Source organism: Cheilinus undulatus, linkage group 12, assembly GCF_018320785.1.
Source record: "Cheilinus undulatus linkage group 12, ASM1832078v1, whole genome shotgun sequence".
Taxonomy (NCBI): Eukaryota; Metazoa; Chordata; class Actinopteri; order Labriformes; family Labridae; genus Cheilinus; species Cheilinus undulatus.
In genome coordinates this window covers 9,988,308-10,010,429 of record NC_054876.1, presented here as the reverse complement: position 1 = coordinate 10,010,429, position 22,122 = coordinate 9,988,308, and the positions used below count along the sequence as shown (strand labels likewise).

The 22,122-nt window shown below is 38.2% G+C and overlaps 1 protein-coding gene across 2 annotated transcripts in view; it reads right to left on the bottom strand.

The window, feature by feature from the left end:
* Window positions 1–2,813: 2,813 nt before the first annotated feature.
* Window positions 2,814–22,122, bottom strand: part of c12h21orf91 (chromosome 12 C21orf91 homolog) — a 36,252-nt gene continuing 16,943 nt past the window's right edge. For both annotated transcript variants that reach the window (XM_041801259.1, XM_041801260.1), the window contains exons 3-5: window positions 13,891–14,394; window positions 11,122–11,184; window positions 2,814–7,297 (exon numbers count right to left, since the gene is read on the bottom strand). In XM_041801259.1, coding sequence (XP_041657193.1) covers window positions 7,119–7,297; window positions 11,122–11,184; window positions 13,891–14,394 — 746 coding nt within the window. In that variant the 3' untranslated portion in view covers window positions 2,814–7,118. The remainder of the gene's footprint in view (window positions 7,298–11,121; window positions 11,185–13,890; window positions 14,395–22,122) is intronic.

The window sequence follows — 22,122 nt, the reverse complement described above, 5'->3', positions numbered from 1 at the left end:
TATTTTTACATTGTGCATGTTAGGTATATCATTGTTTTTTAAGTGTGAATCAATAAATTATTTTAAGTACTGATAATGCATTATAATGAGTGTTTTACCTTCATATTAATTTTACAATTGACTGATTAAATTATTACAAAGAACATAAATAAATGCCTTGACCTGGGATGTATATTTGATTGCCAATATGTTGATATTTACAAGTGATTGCGAAACCCATGCTGATATTTAAGTTTGTTAAAATTAAGTTAAAGTTCAGACCTAAAACTTCAGTCCTTAAAATACACAGTTTAAAGTATAAGGATGAACAAATAAAGTGTATATATATGGGCATGTTTCCTAGAAATAAATCCCCTTTATTTTTCTAAGCAGCACCAGGACCATCCGTAGTTAAACCTGTAGGCAGTTTTATCATATTTTGTCCACAAGGGGGCATCCAACCTCCATCTGCTCCACACTGCAACAACCTCGGACTTTGTATGCTCTTTAAGACTAAAAAATGTTCTTCAAACCAAATCAGTCCACTCTTAGAAGATAAGGCAATGGAAAGTTGTTACTCTTGGGTACCCAAGTACCCTCAATGATCAATTTATTAGGTATACCTGTTAAACTGTTTACTTACTTAAATATCAGCCGATCACATGGCAGCAGACGATGCATTTAGACATGCAGACATGGTGAAGACAGTGTGCTGAAGCTGAACCAGAGCATCAAAATGGGAGAAGAAATGTTTGTGGCTTTAAACATAGATGATTTAATTCTTAGCACTAGTACTAAAAATATGACTTAATAAGAGTCACAGTACTAGTATCACAGAGCTAATAGAACTAATATCAGTAATACTAGGGAATCTTTTGGCTCTTACTAGTACTAGTAGAGCCAGAAATAGTGATACAGGTACAACAGTTAGTTCTAGTAGCAGCCAAAAACACTCACAGTATTACTTTTCTAAAAGAACTGCTAGCAGTGCAGATAACAGAAAACAGATGGATAGTGTTACTATTAGTATTAGTACCTCTGGTAGTACTAATAAACTAGTACTTGGGACGCTGTTTAAAAAGAAAACAAAAGCAGAATTTCAATGATTGTCGAATCTCATAAATTCATGTTTTATTCACAATAGGACATAAACAACAAACCAGATGTTGAAACTGAGACATTTTACCATTTCATGAGAGTATTAGCTCATTTTGCATTTGATGGCAGCAACATATTTCAAAATAGTAAGGACAGGGCAACAAAAGGCTGGAAAAGTAAGTGGTACTAATGAAAAACAGCTGTAGGAGCATTTTGCAACAAAATCGGTTAATTGACAACAGCTCAGTAACATTACTTGGTATAAAAGGAGCATTTTAGAGAGGCAGAGTCTCTCAGAAGTAAATGTGGGCAGAGGTTCAATGAAAAAAAAGTGTCTAAAATTGTGAAGATTTACCATTTTAACATATTATCATCAAGAGATTCAGAGAATCTGGAGAAATCTTTGTGTGCAAGGGACAAGGCCAAAGGTCAGTATTGAATGCTCGTGATCTTTGTCCCCAGGCGTCACTGCATTCAAAACATAACTTTGTGCTGGAAATCACTGCATGGGCTCCAACACACTTTCAGAAACCATTGTCTGTGGACACAGTTCACTGTGCCGTCCACACATGCACGTTAAAGCTGTATCGTGCAAAGAAGAGGCCATATGTGAACATGATCCAGAAACATTGCCGTCCTCTCAGGGCCAAAGCTCATTTAAATTGGATTAAAGCAAAATGAAAAACTGTTCTGTGGTCAGATGACTCAAAAGTTAAAATTCTTTTTGGAAATTTGCAGACATAATAAGAGGGACCATCCAGCTTGTTTTCAGCTCACAGTTCCAAAGTCTGCATCTCTGATGGTATGGGGTTGCATTAGTGCTTGTGGTGTGGGTAGCTTTCACATCTGGAGAGGAACCATCAATGCTGAAAAGTAGATAGCGGTATTAATCAAATACGCTAATAAAATGCTAAACCACATACTGCATCCATCAGTATAGCATGGCTTTGTAAAAGAGTCCATGTGCTGCAGTCCAGAACTTTCACAGATAGAAAATATTTGGCATAAAATAAAAAATCCAGACCCATGACTGTTGAGCAGCTAGAATCCTACATCAGACAAGAATGGGACAACATTCCTCTCCCAAACCTCCACTGGTCTTCTCACTCTCCTGACATTTACAGTCTGTTGAAATAAGAGAGGATGCAACACAACGGTAAACATGGCCCTGTCCCAACTTTTTGAGCTGTGCTGCAATCAAATTCAAAATGAGCTAATACTTTTCATGAAATGACAAATGTCTGTTTCAACATCTGATATGCTGTTTATGTTCGTTTGTGAATTAAAAAAAGGGGTTATGAGATTTGATAATTATCGCATTGTTTTTATTTACATTGTACACAGCGTCCCAACTTTTTTGAAATTGGGGTCAGAATAGATTGAATGGAGGCGAACACTACTGATCCAGTGATACTTTTACTGAGAAAGGGCTAACTATTAAAGAGTATTAAGGTTTGTCATGACGACATGTTGAAATATAGGAAGATTATTTATTTGTAACTTTTTTTTTTTTTTTAATAAAAGCTTTTCCAATCATTCTGCCCTGTTGAATTGTTTAGGAATTCTTTGTGTACTGTGTGGGCAAGAAATTCCACTTTCATGGTCATATTCTATACAACAACTGCACATTTATGAATCTTCCTCCCTAATGATCACATGGCTGTACCAGGGCCTCTTATACAGCAGGTATAATGGAGAAGATAAAACAAAATATAGTAAAAATATTTTCATTTTATTGAAATACTTTACAAAATGATACAAACTGTCACTTAAGCACAAATCACACAGCCTGTTTTAGGTCCATGAACACACAGAATAAATAGAAATGAATCACACAACACAAATTCAGCTTTGTTCAACATCAGAAAACAAATGAACAAAGAATCAAGTCTAAAAGGAAGGAGGTGAAAGTGTAACAGGTTTGCTTACATCTCCTGTAAATGATAAAGAAAGAAAAACCAAAGCTAGGCAGCCTGAGCAACAAGCCCAGGCGTGTTTCCACAGTACACAAAAACACAGCATTCATAAAACACACATAAAAAACACACATCAAATGAATGAGCGGTTTGAAAGACCGGTGATGTGAATATTTTCTCATATTCAAGCACACTGAAGACAGATAAAAACAAGAAAAAAGTGTAAAATGGAGCTAAAACCTTTAACTTGTAACCCTACCAGGGGTCAAATACATTGAATCTCTTACAAAGAGAGCACAAGAGAGATACACCAACAAAGCTGAGATTTTCTAAACATCTTTCTGGTTTTGACCTCGTCCTTCAGCAGCATTTAATACTCGACTCGCTCTGTGACTCCTCTGAGGAGAACTCAGATGGACAAATACTCTGAGATCTACTCAATAAGGCTTCTGATTGATTTCTCTCTTTCTTGCATAGGGTTCCTGAATAATAAAACTGCAGACTTCTGCAACAATGACTATTAATACAACCTTTCTTTGTCTCCTTCTGTTTAAAAATCAGGGACCTCCAGAGGCACAGTAGACTAAAATCCATCGTGCTTGTATTGCTGCAACTTTAACGTAGCTCTCCAGCCAATACTTGAAAGCAACGATTAAATATGACACAGCATACGACAGAAAACACTAAACAAGCCAATTAAACATATGTACTTAAAATGAATCATTTCCAACAAAAGTAACCCGTACTTTATTAAGCCACGTATTTGAAATCTGTTTGGTATTGCAACATCCTCTCTTAATTTAATCCACGGTAAATGCTTTAAGATCATACACAAACTGAAAATACACACTTTGGTTTGGCAGCTGGATTCTCTCTATAGATGCAACTTTCTTTTCATAGCACTCTTAGTTTACAGCCATATGTTTGACTTGTGCTTGAAAGCTAAACAACAAAAAAACAAACATTTCACACTTAATGTCAAGTAAAAGTCACCAGTAATAAAAGCTACAATAAAGCCAAAGCTCAACTGAACAACACTTTTCCCTTTAAGCAGGCGTGTTAATATAAGAAGCTTCGTTTGCTGATATATCCACCGACTGCTTGATAAACTGCTGTTTGATTGTGCGAAATCATAGACACTCCCAAAATAGTCATCACCCCCATAAACAAAAACCGGCACGGCTGGTTGAGCCTTAAAACTATCCAACTTTCCAACCTCCATTTATCTTACTGGCAGTGATTCTAAAGATCACTGATGGGTGCTGACTTTCCAATTTAAATTAAGGGCCAGCAATTAATTTAAGGAGCATTTTTTTGTTATACGAGCTGAAATTCCCATGGTATCCAACGGGCAGGACCTGAACAAAATTATCTGACCCCCTCCCTCAACATTTTACATGTTAACAAGCTAACAAAAAAGAAGATAAGCTCTACACCATCAGTGACACAGCAAGCTGGTTCAGCATTCTAACACCTGCGTGTTACTCAAATCTAGCTTGAGTCCCAAAAGTTTGAGCCTTGAATGCCTCTTTTTGAGTCAAAATTCTTTAGTACAACATGTTTTGTCATTTTAAGAAACCTAGATTTATCCGTATAATTAATCATGTTTAGATTTATCTAGCTACAGGTTTATTAACTTGATAACTTGGCTTGTGTCCATAGCCATTTTTGTGCTGTTAGCTCCCATTTTCAATTCAAAACCAATGTACTGCAGTAGCCTCTGCAACAGCCTCAGTGTCAGCTGTTTGTTGTCACTGCACTCAACAGTGTTTGGGTAACAAAGTAACTGGTGAGAGTACTTGGATTGCTTCTTTGTTTTAACTAGCCACATAATGTGTTGGTTTTGCAGTTCAAGTAATCCATTATTAGTTCTTTTTTCATAAAAGTATCTCTTACTGGAAGAAAACTGCCCTATGGCCCTTCATCTTTTGTCACAAAAAAAAGACGAATAAAAAAGAAAATACCGAAGTGTGTGCTCTGTAGTAGTTCCTAGACGCAGCTTTATCGGAGCATGATTGAGCTTGTGAGATAGCAGAAAGGACAGTATTTAACTGAACTATCCCAATTATGTTGAATTTTTAAACAAAAGGGACAACAATATCAACACGAAACATAAGTACAAGCTCATGCTGTATTGTCTGCATTAGACATGCAGTATTACGCACAGCCTGTGCATAATACTGTATGTCTGCCCTGTTCTTTTCCTGATTGTGAGCATACCAGAGGAGTGAAAGTTACAATGGCTGTTTTATGTTATCAGGCTGCACAGTTGCAGATTCTAGCCTTAGACAAGGTTTTGTAATGACGTGGGGGGCGACATATTTGAAGGCAGAGAAAAGTCTACTGTCAGCTGTGTGCTGTTTTTGCAACTAACTTGGGTTTACATTTTTGATAATATAAAAGTTCATTGATATTCTACATTTGAGACGGATACACATAGACCTTTCTGTTCATACTCAGCGTTCATTTCATCCTTTTTTGTATATTCTCGCAAAGCTTAATGATACGGACCAAACCTAGCAATACCATCGGCAAACCTGACCCTAGAGCAGAAGACGACAAAGAAGAATCGTTTTGAAAAAAGGTGGAACTTAACTGAGTTTAAAAAAATACCTCCATATATTGAGTGAGTTTCTAAAAATATCAATGATATTCGCTCAACTGGGCACAGGGACAACTACAAAAGCACAGCTGAGCAGAGGACAGATGGTTCTTTCTTCAGTCTATGGGATGGACGGAGCAGCAACAAAGTAGCTCCATGAAAGATGGCGACAACTAGTGGGTTAGTTGTCCACTCCAACATGACAGATGCACGCAAGTATGAGGGCAACAAGGGTTGTAATGTTTAAAAAATAACACTACCTAACAACGATGCTCATGGTAGTCTCAGCTGAGAAAAGTTACATTTTTTGAACAATTCTGTGCTTGCTATTGTCACTTCTCCCTCACTGACCAATCTTATTAAAGATGGGCAGGATTTCTGATATTAGCTTTGTCAAAAGCAATGGCAGAGGAGAGACCATTAGATCTGACTCGGGCACGAATTCCAAACCAAGATCAGCTTCCAATACCAGGACAGGATACCTTGACAACTGTTTTGATATTTCCTTGAACAAAGGCAACTACTAAGCACAAGGCGCTGTTTGACACAGACCTTACAGATCCTTTAGAGAACAGCAGAAGTCAACTTTTGTTACCTAGCAACAATAAGCATCTGTGAGAGATTGTGGGTGCCTTCAGTGCAAAAATCTGCAGCTATGGACACAGGCCCTAAGAATGTAAAATGTTGAGTATTTGTAGGAATATCTGCTCAAACTGTCTTGTCCAATTAGAGCATCTGAGAGTAAGGCTGAAACTAATTTTGAATTCATTACGCCACTTTGAGCAGCTTAGATAAACAAAATAAAACCTTGTTAATGTTTTAACATTAAAAGACAAATCAAACTCTACTTTCAGCAGTGTCTGATAGGTAGGTGGGTAGATTGGGCAGCTTATCAAAGGCTTTACGCACATGTGCTTCTATTTTTAGTTACAAATGCACTTGAAATGCTCATACTACCATTGCCCCTATAATCTGCATCAAAGCTATGTTATACAATACTGTAACACACCATCAGATGACATACAGAGAAGTATTCAGCAATGCTAAAACCCAGGATTAAAAAGTCATGTCTAACATGACAAGAAACTCAAAAGTATCTAAAAATGAAAACTGTTTGACTGAAACGTTTGACAAAAGTTAAACCAAAGTAAAAAATAAAACCAGACAAATATTATTGATGAGAATTTTGCAGACACAGTTTTCAGTCTATGTGAAGGTAAATCTTTCATGAAGAAAAGACATCCTCGTCTTGTACTGGGGCCCAACTCCACTATCAAAATCTATTCTGAGTCCATGAGTTGGGTGTAATTCAGGCCATATGAGCAGTTTGTTTTAACAGCAAACCACTGTTAATCCTTGCATCATCACTGCAACCAGGAGAGCAGAGGCCAAGTCCACTCAGCCTTTAATGCTTCTCTAATGTAGATCTTACACCGCCGTAGTGCTGTAAAAGTCACTCAGTGTACATAAAGGCTCCTCAGACAGCTTAAAGTGTTCGTCAGCTTCCGCCTCACTCTTGGTCGTCACTCCACGGGGCCGCTGCTGCCACTGCTGCTAGCTTTGACTCCGGCCCTGCTGATCTGAAGCCACGGCAGTTTGGCACAGTTCTTGAAGAGCTGCTCGATGGCGATGTGACGCACATGTAGCTCCGACGCCAATGAGTCTTTTTCCTGCACGGCCACGGTCAGGTCCTCAAAGACCTCTATGTAGAGAAAGAGGGAGAGAGACATTGAGAATTTGCGGTTTTATTCAGTCACAAGGTCAACTTATAAAAAGGCATACAAACTACAGAGACAAACAAGATTAGGAGAATCAATACTATAGATTAATGAAGGAGCAGAGGGCAAAGACAACATGACAGAAAGTGCATCTGTGTAAGATAAGGAAAAATCTAATTACAATCAAGGATTTAAGTGATGTGGAACTCGGGAAAAAGACTCCAAGACACATTCATCAATGTCATTTTTCTGCTCTAGATCAGAGGCTGTTGAACTTTCAAACCAGTAACACTACTAATAATAAAAATCTTACTTCAGTAAGACCAATCAGTCTGAGTTTACCTTTCATTTGGACCCTTACACAGTAAGCATAAGCTAAACTTTCAGAGCCAGGCTGTTTATTGGACCTTGTAATCTTCTAAAAAGTTTGGAGTCTGTGTTCACGCTCCCCCAGGAAAGGCTGTAGGACCCAGAAGGTAAGTATCTTTCTACTGAGGCTGGCAGCCAGGAGGCCCCCGTCAGACCTCAGAGATACTGCTAGGCCGCCAGGTTGAGCTAATCAATGATGTCAAGCCTTTAACATCCCTCTACCCATGACGTACACACTCCTGGGGGTTAGCAAGTGAGTTCAAGCTTCCTAGGGTTTCTTCACCAACCCTGACAAAGGAGATCACTCTGAGTGGTCACATAAAGCTGGTTATACACCGAATAAATCAACCCACAGTTTTATCAGCATATTGACATACAGTAAAAGGGGAAGTCAGCAGCACATGAACAGCTATTCACATGAATAAGTCTGCTGTCTGCAAGTCATCATTTTTCAGATACTCAGAGTGATTTAACAAAATATAAAAGGCTACCAAATCCAGACTGAAATCTCAGCAGCAAGAAGTATTCTTCCGTCAATTAATAATTTTAATACATGGTGTGTTTGAAAGTTTAAAACACAGTATTTTAGTTACAAAATGGGGAATATCATGAAAAAGTCTGCACAAGTTTTGTGCATCTCAGCAGTTTTTTGTTCTAATTTGACAACTATTTCTGTATCCAATCGCAATCTAACTGTTCTTGCGAATAGTTTTGTTTTCCTCCAGACACTTTAGTTTCACTTTCTAAGCTGGAGCAGAGTGGGAAGGGGGGGCGATAAATGGACCTTTAGGACACATGATTGGGCCAGTAAACTGTCATTATAAAGTAAACAGCCAATGGGCCACTGCCCCTGCCCTATGGGCAAGTGCTTAGCAAAAAATGAAAAGAAATAGATTATACTGGCCCCACAGTAGGTCAGCCCACCAGGAAAATGCCCAGTATGCCAGACTGCCAGTCCAGCCCTGTCTTCCAGTCAGGTTTTAGACCACATCACAGCACCAAGACCACTTTGGTCAAAGTGTTTAATGACATTTGCTTAAACACTGATCATGGCAGAACTTCAGTTTTAGCGTTATTGGATCTCAGTGTTGTATTGGACACAGCTGACCACTATATATTACTTGACCGACTGGAAAACTGGGTGGGACTGTCTGGCACAGTTTTTGATTGGTCTGCATCCTACTTAAAGGGCAGGGATTATTTTGTGTCAATAGCTAACTTTAAATCTGAGCAGACCAAAACTAAATGTGGGGTTCCCTAAGGCTCCATCCTGGGGCCTCTTCTGTTTAACATCTACATGCTTCCACTTTCTCTGATCATAGAAAACACCAAAATAAACTACTATAACTATGCAGATGACACAGGGCTCTACATTTCAATGTCTCTAGGTGACTATGGCCCCATAAAAGCACTGGGTAAAGGCATGGAACAAATTACCGAGTGGATGTGCCATAATTTTCTTCAGTTAAACAGAGAAAAAACCTAAGATAGTTGTTTTTGGACCCAAGGAGGAATGTTTAAAAGTCATCATGCAACTCTAGTCACTACAGTTAAAAACCTCAGACCAGGCTAGAAATCTGGGTGTTGTCATGGATTCAGACCTGAATTTTAAAAACCACATAACAACAATTACAAAGTTATCTTATTATCACCTCAAGAATATGTCTAGGATTAAAGGACTATGTTGCAGCAGGACCTTGAAGATTTGTCCATGCATTTATCTTTAGTCGGGTTGACTACTGCAACAGTATCTTTACTGGTCTGCCTAAAAAGTCAACCAGACAGCTGCAGCTGATTCAAAACGCTGCTGCTCAAGTCCTCCCTAAGACCAAGAGAGTGGACCATATCAGTCCTGTTCTGGCTCCATGTCTCTCAAAGAATAGACTTAAAAAAAAAAAAATACTCCTGTTAGCTAATAAAGCTCTGAATGGTTTAGACCAAAATACATCAGAGACCTTCTAGTCCAGTATGAACTTTCCAGACCACTCAGGTTGTCTGGTGCAGGCCTGCTCTGTGTCCCCAGAGACAGAACTAAACATGGAGAATCAGCGTTCAGTTTCTATGCTCTGTATATCTGGAACAAAATCCCAGAAAACATCAGGTCTGCTGAAAGTCTGAGCTCTCTTAAATCAAGGCTGAAGACACACCTGTTCAATGCTGCCTTTGACTAAAACACTTCATCACCTTTAAAATTTTCTGTTTTCACTCCAACTATAACTTTTACTTTAATATCTTTGTTTTTATCTTTTGTGGGTTTTATTTGCTGCTTTTATCGATTTTTACATTTTTCTTTTAAAATGTTTCTTTTTTGTTTCTTTTTTCCGTTGTCATTGTATTCAATTTCCTGTGTGAAACACTTTGAATTGTCTTGTTGCTGAAATGTGCTATACAAATAAACTTGTCTTGCCTTGCAAACAAACCACACAAACGAGGCGAACTTCACTCATTTCAACTGAGCATAACACTTAAAGTATGAAAGCACCCTTAGATATTGAAATGAGCTACAGTTTGAATTTACTTCATTATAGTTTGAAAACAGAATATAAAAATTGCTCACGCTCACATTTACAGACAATTTACGGTCACCAATTAGCATTAGTATGAGTGTCCCTGCACTGTGGGAGATAGACATGTATAAGGGAGAACATGCAAACTCCACACTGTGCAGCCCTTTCTAATTCCATGCAACCATTAATCACTACTGTACATTACAGATGTCTTGGTCATGTGTGTTTTTCCTTTATAACTAAGTATGACATTTCAACATTTTCCTAATGTGTCCCATGTAAAACACTGATTATTAGTGGAACTGACAGCTCATGAAGGATGACTAAGACTTCAGCTGGTAAGAGAACTTGAAGTAGCTGGTGTTATTTAGCCAAAGTGACAGTTTGTTTAATTTGACCTCTCACTGAAACCTAAACTAATAACATGATGACATGATGATTGGGTCCTTTTAATGGCCTTGCTCAGGATCTACAGGATACTTGATGTACAGATGTAAAAAATAAAAGAGAAGATGCGTGTTGTGTATCTGTCGCTGTGAGTAGAAAACAATGAGTCTAAGTGTTGAAGAATGAAGTGAACAGACAGGCGGGGTATGCATCAGTGAACGCTAGACAGAGCTTGATTCAACGCAGCTTGTCACATGAGAGGAGACGATGTTGACTAGAGAAGCCCTCGAGTGTTTATGAGCTCTGCTTTTTTATATCCTCTGTTCTGAATTTGTAATAAAAAGTGTAAACACAGTGTACTAATTCTGCTTTCTCCTGGAGGCAACATGAATCTATAAAGGGCATCTATTAGACAGGAGCATTACAGATTGGGGGTAACAAACAACGTTCAGCTTAAAATCTTGATGATACAAACTTTTATGTCAAAGTTTGGGTTCTGTTACTGCAATGCACAACTGAATAAAGACAGAGAATAATGGACTTACTCTGTAGCTGCATCAGTAGCTGGGTGTTCAGCTGATGGAGTTCATCCACACTCATTTTAGACACTGGAAGAAAAGAAACAGGTTTTAATTAATCACATTAAGCATAAACAGCATCTGGCTCAGCCACAGCTCCGTCATGGTCTCTGTGTCCGTTGTAAAAACATCTGCTCTTCAGCTTTCCCCACTTAGAGTACAGATGTTTTGATGTTTTGTGAGTATACACAGGAGATCAGGCAGATTTATGACTTACGGTTCGGCTGAAAGGAAATGAAGGTTTTAATTGTTGCTACATAGTTCTAGATGTCATTTTTACACTAGATTATGGAAATGAAGCACTTTTCAAGCATTATATCGATATTCAAGTATTTTACCTTGAAAGCTATGACAGTTGACCCATGTTTGATGTGTTAAAGCTTATACAAATAAACTTAATTTTATCTACATGATGCAGCAATTCATACACTTCTTTCCACCCACAGTTTAATTAAAAGCCTAATGATGCAATCTGCTCAGCAAAACTGCAGCAGTACATGTAAAAGCACACAGTTAAAGAAAGCTCTTGCACACTAAACATGCCAATAGTTAGCATGAAATATATTTTTCCAAGCATGTGACAAATCAGTGCAAGTTTTCACAACAACAGTGGCTGATATTTTTTTTAACTGGTTCCATTTTTTCAAAGTGTCGCTCTAATGAGCACAAATCTGACCAATCAAAACACTTGTCGTTGCTGATGGTGGAAGAGTTGTGAGGCAGAGGAGCAAAACCTTCCCCTCTTTTCTTCTTGTGAATTTTTGTCTCTGGCCAGTGACGAGTTCTATTAGTGTTTAATCTGATATTATGTAGCCTGGTAAACGAGGGAGACAGGCAGCAGACAGCCCATGTGAACCGAAATGCGCTATGTCCACAGCTGGAGCTGTTTACGACAAAACAGGACTTTAGTCCAATGATACATTAACAACAAAGGTGCATCCTGCGTGGTATTCAAACTAACCAAAATATTGTTATAAAATTATGTTTTCAGTTCATTTGACCAATCAGTAAAAAGCAGTTTTTTGATGGAGTTTTTGTTATGTTGAAGTATCTCATGTCTAATTTTCTTTGAAACAGCTGAAGCAACCTGCGCTGAAAGCCACTGATCCACAAACAGAAGTATACGCAAAATGTGACAAAACATTCAACTGTTGACAATTAAAGCCTTCACCCTTTATTTGCTGCTGTGTAAAACTAACAAGTCAATCCAGGCTGTGAAACCGAAATAACAAAGTAATTTAATGGTATGCTTTTGGTGGATTGATTTTAAAATAAACTTCACTCACTGGAAGCAAAAATGTTTCATTATTTATTTAAATTATGTTATTTATCACGACACTACACAGCTAACACCAACTAAAACCCTCTGTACCTCGAGATTCTCTAAATTATCCCTTTCAAAATGATATCCCATGACCATTACATCATATGAAGGACTTTACACCTACTAGTAGGTAGGTGTAAAATTAAAAACTGTAAGTCAAGCCTACATTCAACCATCTCAGAGGTGCAACACCTTAAAACTGTAAACTTTGTTTCAAACTAGGTTGTGTTTGAACTTAGTTACATAGCTGGTGCAACCAAGTGATGAGCAATTTTAATCAGGGGTAGACCAATTATCTGCCTGGCCGATTACTGAGGCAGATATTTGGCATAATGGCCGGTTATGGAGGAAATTGATTAATCAAAAATGAACTACTCTGGCTACACTGCAAGGCGAGTCTTCCCCTCTGGCTTTATTTTCACATAATGTCCTGTATACAACCCAATCTGATTGGCTAGGTGTCATATGAGTAGCAGCCAATCAAAACTCAGGCTTGGGTGCCACTGACACAGTGAGTATATGGAATCAGTTCCTGTTTTCCTTCTGCTACTGTATTGCTTGGTGCCATTTCATATGCTGATTCTGAATTTCATTGTACCATTTGTATAATGACAATGAAGCTCATTCATTCATGCTAGAGCTAATATGTTTATTTTCCATAATTTCTGTCATGCAATTTTGCTTTTGCTGCATTTTGCACATCATAATAAATGCATATGGTTCCTGAAAAAAAAAAACGGTATCAGTCATCATATCAGCCTCAATATTAATGTTAATTAACTGAGTCCCTATAGCATAGCTCTGATTACTGTAACAACAGCTGATATTAATAACAAGTTGTGTACCTACCAATTAAAATACAGAATCCTTGTCATATTCCTTTAATACCTTAGCTTGTAAACTGTATTAGTTTCCTGTAAATATGCAGGTTTAAAGTGCTCAGAACATTAAGTGTTTGAGCTTTAGAACAGATGTGAATACAAATTAATCTAAGACCTGTATCAGTGAAACGCCTATCATCTCATTTAAAACTCAAGAACCTGAAGAAGGGACTTTTAGGGAAGACTGCACTCATAATAAGCTTTAGTACTGGTGATACACAAGAAGACCATTCTGTTTCTCAGCTCAGGGTTATAAGAAAGTGTGCTTTTCTCTGCAGATATCAACAGAAGAAGACTGGGTAGGAATGCATCTTGTGTTTTGTCTGCTGCCTTTTAAAAGATAAATGCTGAGAGGTTTTTGAATTCTCCGAGAAATCAGATATTGCCCTGAACATGTCTAGACAGAGGAGAAAGCCGCCATCATGTTGTCTACATTGTTCTTCCAACATAAGAAGAAATGAAACTTCAACTATGGCTTCAGTTTAACACAGACATCTACCAATTAACTAAGGTTAAAGAACTGGTTCTCACATTCATCTCTGCTGTGTCCCTGGTATCTGTGCTGTGTCTGTCCTCCTGATGATGGTTTCCGGCTGTGCAGACCTTTCCTGCCATCTTTAGACCAAACATCAGACTGTGACTCCTGCAGCAGCCCCAGCTCCTCCGCAGTGTGGCACTCCAACATCCCCATGGCGTAATCAGGCAGCCCCGCAGCTTTGCACGTGTCCCAGCGGGGGGCGTACCGTGGTACCTGTGCGTCTGACTGGGGCAGCAGCTTGCAGTCGCTCTGCTGGCTGAGACAGAGCAGCTTGGCCCCCCGTCTGCTGGTGCCGTTGGAGGAGACGGGGTCTTTGTTCTGTGCATACTGGATGATGCGGTTCAGTTTCTGGCTGAGGGCCAGCTTCATGCCCTCGTAGGCACTTCTGGAGACCTTGGAACGTGACAGCTTCTGGTTGGCGATGAGGTGGCATTTCTCAAAGCAGTCTCTGTGGCCTCGCAGGGACTTTGAGTGCAACAAGGTGGCAGAGGAGACGCCTACATTCACACAGACAGAGAGACATGAGTCAACAAGTGAAATGCGACTGAAAGATACAGACTAGTAATGACTTTGGCTGCTGTTTTACATTCAATCTTAATCTCATTCTTCAGACAAGACTTTAGTCACATTTTAGCCATTTTATCCTTTCTGGCTTTGTTCAAGTCTTAGTCTATAAAACCTCAAAGCATTTCAGCCCAGTTTAGTCAAATTAGAAAGCACCTAGTCATTACTTTTAGTCAAAAAACTGTCTCTCTTTAAATGAATTCAGTTACTATAATGCAGGAAATAAGAAATTGATATCAAGGCAGCAGGTGCATTGGGCATTTTAAAACACACGAAACAATTAACACCTATGGCAACATACACTTCAGTGTAGCTTTAAAATAAAGATCCTGTATTCATGACAAACTGACTGGAGAATATAGCTGCATTATTCATACTTTTACGACTTTAAAACCATGCTCATGATAATTAAGATATACTATTAAGGACATCGACGTGTGCTTGAGTGCTTATACCAGTTGGTAAGAGAACTTTATCGACTGCCATTTGAATACATAGAATCCCTTTTTGTAGAAAGGATATAGACTTAACTGATTAAACATTTTTCTAAATTCATAAAAGGCTTTATCTTATAAGGTCACAAGAAATACATCATTAGACCTTCAGTCAACCAAAGAAAAACTTTGTCAACTGAAATTATGCTTATGCACCAATCAATCAATTGGTTTTTGGGGTATGAAAAAAGACAAACTAATTGTGCTGCAATTACAGGACCCTCTTGTTCTAGCCTGCAGTGTAATTTACAAGCAAATACCAGAAAGCATGCGGTTTATATTTACTAACAGGTCAAACTCCTGTGTTTGTTGCCCCCTTTCTACCTTTGTAGACCACATCCGCATGCTCTTCTATTTTTTTTTTTCAGCTGTGCAACTTTTAGTCTGTTTTTTCAATCCTTTTCCATCTACCAAAACAATTGTGCAGGACAGTACAAAACAAAATACAAAACAAAACAGCTGTAAAATAATATTACAATCTAGAAATGCATTAAACAAATTAAATAAGACAAAGGGGAAATAAATGATTAGAAAAATACACTAGAAGAAGAAAGAAAGTAGAGGAGAAAAAAAGAAAGCATGTTTTGCTGGTTGGCCTTGATTATCTATTACCTTGAACCCGATCTCAGAGTTGTTAAGCCATATAATAAGTAAATAAAATAGCTGATAAGAAATAAAGCAAGTAACTCATCAGTTAATGAGAACTACACCGCTGACCCATTGAACTTGCCACAGCAACTAAAAGTAAATGAGTATGAAAGCGAGCTTAAACTGGCAGATTGACCTGCTGTGATCTCTGAGGAAAAGCTGCTTACTGGGCAGTGGATTAGCCAGTGGAGCGTTCAGATAGCAGGGATAATAGATTAACCCTGTCTCTATGCATACACAAAAAGCATATTTTAAAAATTTTAGAAGGCGCACAGATTTCTCTGTCTTTATGGAGCAGAACTTCATGAATATTAGTGTACTATCCATCTATCTGTCCATGTCAAACACGGAGGGAGAAGCAGAATGAAAGGTCCACATGGTCTGATTAATTACTTTGTGTGAAAAAATAATCAAGACATCACAGTGGTTGAACCTCAATCCCTGATGTCAAACAATCTCACCTTCTCATTAAAGAGAGCGAAAGTAGGGCAAGGCAATAAAGGACCTGAGAGGGATGACAATAAAATTCCTGCTGATAACAAACATAAACTTTGGACAGTTTTACTGGACATCAAAAATCAGACGGCCTCTCACAGCAGATACAACAGCTACTACAGACAGTCTCAAGTGCTTTCATGCAAAATACCCGGTCATCAAGCGAAAAATGTTTGAGCTGCCAGTCAAAGGGGTGCATGTAAGTGCTTTGTTACGGACAAGAAATACAAACTGAACAAAGCAGCGGGGAAGCCACAGAGAAAAAAAACTCAAGTAAAACTACAGTTTTGTGGAAACTGTTAACCTTTTAAGGTACTACAATGTTAATTACATGGATGGAAATGGCAGCCTCGCTTGCAAACCCCTGTGAGGATTAAGGTTTTCACTAGGGGTGCATTGAATCATCAGTTTGACATCCATATTGATAGATATTGGCACTTCAGACAAACATCGGCCATAGGCATAATTATGTGGCAGAAATCAAAAGCCAGTGTTTATCTGTGTTTGATCAATGTACTACTGGCATCAAACACTCGTAACTACTGAACTAAATTAGACTTTTTAACAGGGCATGTAAAGCCACATTATGTAATAACGCCGCATTCTGTAATAACCCTAACCATCGGATTTAGCTTGGGCTCCAAGGTATGCCCTACCCTACTACCTTGCCCTAACCGTAACCACTTAATGGCTTAGAAAATGCGACATTATCACATGATGCTACAGGGCAGAAGGATTGACCTGTCTGACAAAATGAATTGTTTTCTCAACAACTGAAATGTTGGCACAATGGGGATGCTATGCCAAAATAACTGGTCTCGGTATCAATAATTGGCTAAATTGTTAGTTTATACATGGGTATGAGCTCTGATTTTCACACAAATTAGTATCTCTTCCTTCCATAATAACAGAAATAGAAACTTAATGATTGTAGGAAAAAACAAACTACATATTAACCTGAATCGGGAGGTTGTTCAAAGCAATCATTTCTATTGTGCATTATCATGCAGACACGGATGATTCTGCATTAATGCATACACTAAACGTCATCAGTCATAACCTCCTGAGGTTTCTTGTAGGTATCCCAATCACAGCTGGATCTACTATGAATCCTCAAAACTGACTAGTTTCTATTTTAGCAGTGAAGCTTGTGATGCTTTTCAGTGGCAGTCTATTATGCAGTTGAGATAGCAATTAACAAAGTGGCTTTACATCTCTTTTTGGTAGCAATTAGGGATGCATCATACTGGATTCAATATTTACAAAATTATTTCAGCCAATACTGATATAGATACCTATTTTTAAATATTGTTCAAACCTTAAACCCCAGTCCTTAAAACCCACTCTAAAGTGCAAGGAGTGATGATGAATAATGACATAACTGGTAATTCACTTTTTAATATAATAATATCTGTGGTAGCAATATCATACCAGTATCACACCGATATCATGCAGCCCTAGTGGCAACCATCACGTGATGCTCCCCAGTCAGCATCACCCTGGGACTTAGTTTGTGCATGAACAGACAGGTACGTCTTAGAAACACAATGGGAGACACATAGTGGGGATGCATCTATGCATCAGTTTAACATTTGTTGTGTCAAGTCAATGCTTGTATCCAGTTTATGCAGCTGATTAATTGTGTAAAAAAATCACAGAGAAGTGGTGACTAGTTAGACAAACTCTGATCTGTTTTCAAACATGAGAGAAAATGTTGGTATAGTAGGAGTCTTACACAAAAGAAGCAATAAAAAATACAAAATAGATAGTAGAACTGGCTGAATTATTATTCTAAACATCTTTATTGGTAATGCCCCTAATTGTCATAATCAGTGGATCTAGTAGAAATAGATGTATTGTCAGCATTAACTGCAGCCCAACATTAATTCAAGAAAAAGCACACTATTCCCTCCTGACTAACATTTGTTCTGAGGATACATGAAGATACTTCACTGAACCCCCTATGATCAATCCATCAGAATCCTGGCATATTAAATTGCTGACCGACAACGTCCAAACAATGTTGCTTTAAAGTTCTTTTTGGTTTGGGACAATGTAGAAATCCTTTTACTGACAGAAGAGGAAGCTTGACACACTTTCAGCCCGGATTAAAATCTTAACAGGGTGATCTGAAGCTCATTTCTCTCACTGAACATTTTGTTTAGAGAGGTGGAGACGTCTGCAGAAATACCTATTTTAAAGTCTTCTGAATGAGGAATACCGAGGAACAACAAATCCCACAAAAAAAAAACAGTTCATCTTGAACCCAAAAACTTATACAAGCATCTGAGTGTCAGAGACTTTGATATAAAACTACTTTATTCTCTTTTAATTGTGGTTTGTTACAGAAAAAGCATTCCTTAAAATGAATGATAGTGCGGTAAGTAGCACTTTAACGCTGCTTATCACAGCTATGTACAAGTGAAATGTCTTCTTATTTAATTAAAAATAATGATAGTGATGGTAATCATATTTTCACCACCATCTAGCCTAAAGAAGGCAAAACAAGAATATGCACTCATGCTCTATATTTAAAACTTAGCTGCTTGGAATTTCCTCTATAAAGTTAGGAAAATAATGTATCCTGGATCCAGTTAAAAGCAGGTCACTCAGATACTTTTTTAGCCTGCACAGAGGAAATTAACAAGCAGCAAGTGGTCCCAAATTAAAATAACCTCTGCAGAAAATGGGCCACGGCTTTATAAACAAAGTAAAACTGAGGGTGATAGAATGAAAACTATGTATGTGCAAAAGATAGCAGATTAGATTTGAGTGAGAGAGTGCTCACAGGTGTTTGTTTATGTGATGGCCTTCTTCTCACGGCCTACATTTCTCAGCAGACAGTCGAACATGTTAGAGCTAGAGGTGAGAGGATTAGTCACTATTTGTCTGTATAGATTGAAGAGCTCACTTTGGTACTGTTACCAAGCAGGCCTCTCTCAGCAGACAGATGAGCATAGTAAGCAACAGGTCTTTACTCCCACATGACCACAGTACATTTGAACATCTATACACCATCACAACTGCTAAGTTCTGATGTGAAGTGTGGTTTGAAAGGCATTCACACAGAGACACGCAAGTACATTCCTGGTGTGGTTTCCTTTATGCTGCTACAGCCAACTCTGATAAAGTTAGTAACGGACATCCTGTGGCTGAAGTGAGTTTCTTTGCTGCAGTTCAAGGATTGCATGCAGCGTTAAAGTTATTTACTTAAACCAACCAGGAAAGATTTTTTCTTTAAAGTTGCATTCAAATAAAAACAATACAATCAAAAATGGAGGTAACCAGGGGTGTTCTTTTTAATTCATTTTTAAACATTTTTGAAACATGTATGTAAAGAATGCGAAAGATGTTCAATTGATTTTAATTTCTAAGGTCGTTTTCACACCTAATAGTCCGGGGGACTTGGTCCATTTTGGAATACGGTTTGGTTTGCATTCACACTGCTCTTGGTCAAACAGACCAAACCGTCTGAACACCTACAACCATAAGTCATTAGCCATATTTCTGTTTTACATCTTGGTAGTTTTACACTAAATAGTTTTGATGATGAAGGCCTTAAGTTATAAGAAGATGCAGGCAGAACTGTGGTTTTTCATGGTTGTGCTCAAAAAAGTGTGATAGAGGTGTCTGTATGCCCCAAGCACAGACTGTTTTCCTAAAAACTGGCATCCTGGATTTGAAATCCAACATTTGGCCCCTTTTCCATGTCATTTTATTGATTCCATCTACTGGCTTATAGAAATGAAGGCACAAAAGCCCCAAATAAATCTTTAAAAAAGCGTGATTGTGAATTAACGTTTTCTTTTATTTCAGCTTGTGAACAATTTCAAGCTTAAGGACACTTAACTGACAGCATCACAATTCTTTATATACCGTGACAAATAAAAACACTTAGGCTATTCAGATGAAAAACCTAATTTCAGATTGAATGTAAGGATTGAAGGTTTCTCACTGTGTATTGTTGAGAGAACATAAGTGCATTTGGCTTCACTTCCACTTTTTTAAGATGTCTGAAGGTCATAGGTAACATTGATGACCGGAATGACTCTCTTCAAGGATTCAACTTTCCTTCCTCTGAGACAATTTTTGTCTGAATTAATTCCCAGTAAAATTTCAATCTCTTGTCTTTACCTTGCTTGTCTTTTGAAAGCTTGCCTTATGCCTGCAGGATCTAAGAAAGCAGTCCTTTCAGTCAAATGTGGGACAGCCGGCTTTAATTCATCTTATATGCCTCTTTGCATAGGAAGGTTTTTAGCTCATTACACAACTGTGTTCGCAGTGAGCTATTCTTAGCTTCTGCATATTGACCCAAGCACCAGAGAAAGACTTCACGTGGATTAGATTTAGATTTATGGAGGAACCACAGTGTGTATGTAAGCTATGTGAGTTGTGTATGTGGGACTAATGCCTACTGAACAGCCAATAAATGTCTTCACTAGTAGCCGCAGAAGCTTTCTGTCTATCAAACAGCAGTGGAATAATCCGATCAGTCCCAGTCGTTGGACTACCACAAAAACACACTGACTACCACTTTGCAGAGCAGAGAAATCATTGGCCAACAACCAGGCCAGTGCACCACCAGCCAAAGACCTCACTCCAGCTAAGCAGCTTAGCACTACTGTCTTTCATGGCTTCACACAGAAGAGCACACACGTACACACAGGCTATTCACTGGAGGTGAATTAACATTGTTCAGCCGTGACAGCAAGAGACACTGGACAAAACAACATTGATGAGCAAGAGGCTTGTTTTTTCCTGCTCTTTTGTGAGGACAGAGTCAAGGTTAATCTGTCATTTGATGAAAACCAACAAAAACAAAGACCCTTAGATCCGATGGAAAAAAAGTAAGGTATAAACACCCGGTACATTCCACAGTGGCAGTGGTTCCTGAGATCAAGTACAAATGATAAAACCCCATTAGAATCTGGGGAGCTTCAATCAAATGGAAATAAAGTGGCCCTGGATTACCGAAACAAGACTCAGAAAGGAGTAAAAACTGCATGCAAAATTTAGAAACTAAGCAGTATTTTTTGGGGTTTTTTTTCTTCACATAGGGCTGCAATATTTGACCATTTTCATTAATGATCGAGTATATACTATGTTAAAAAGACTTGACGTAAAATAAATGGTTTTGGTTGTTTGATTTGATGTACCAGTCAAAGGTGCAGCTTTGATGGAATAGTTCTTCTTTGGCTTAAACAGGGCATAACTACAAAATCGCTGTGTGGATTTAGAGTCAGACGGCCCCTATCTGACCAAAGTTAACAAAGACTGGATTATCTGCTGGTTCTAAAGATTATCTTGATAGTTTCCTGTGATGTGAGATCGTAAATATCAAACATGTTTAATATTCATGATCAATAATCCTGTTGAGTGGGAGACCAATGATAGACAAGCACATGTGAGCAGGAGTGTTACATGGAACAGAATTATAGCCAATCAGGAAGCCAGCTGACCAAAGGAGAGAGCACAACAAACACAGCCATGGCAATGATAAATTTGAGGCGTAAATTTAGTTAAACGATATATCCATTTTGCAATAATATGGTAAAATATATGACCAGAGTGTTCCTGACTGAAACTCTAAAGTCACATTTGACTGCACGAGCTTTCAAGGTTGTTGGTGAATAAATCTGCTAGTATATGTGCTCTGCTGGTCATCTCATGGCACACCACACAGTAAAAGATCTTAAATCTGGCATTGTTTGTCATTGTGTGGGGTCTCTCGCATAAAAAATGGTTAAGATTTCAAAAATCTTTAAAAAGACTTTAGCCTTGGTATGTTTTGTAAAATTTTTTTATCACATCTCAATTTGTTTTGAACAAAACCCTTAACTATAACTCAGATAGAAAACAGGTGTCAGGACAGACATATAGGCATCAGACCATGAACTCCAATCTCCTTTTTCACGATCTAACTTTTTATTTTTCATAAATTACTGCTTTCAACCTTCTTTACATCTATTAGTGGATTTTTACATTTTTTTTAAACAAAATATCAAGTGAATAAAAAAGAAAGAT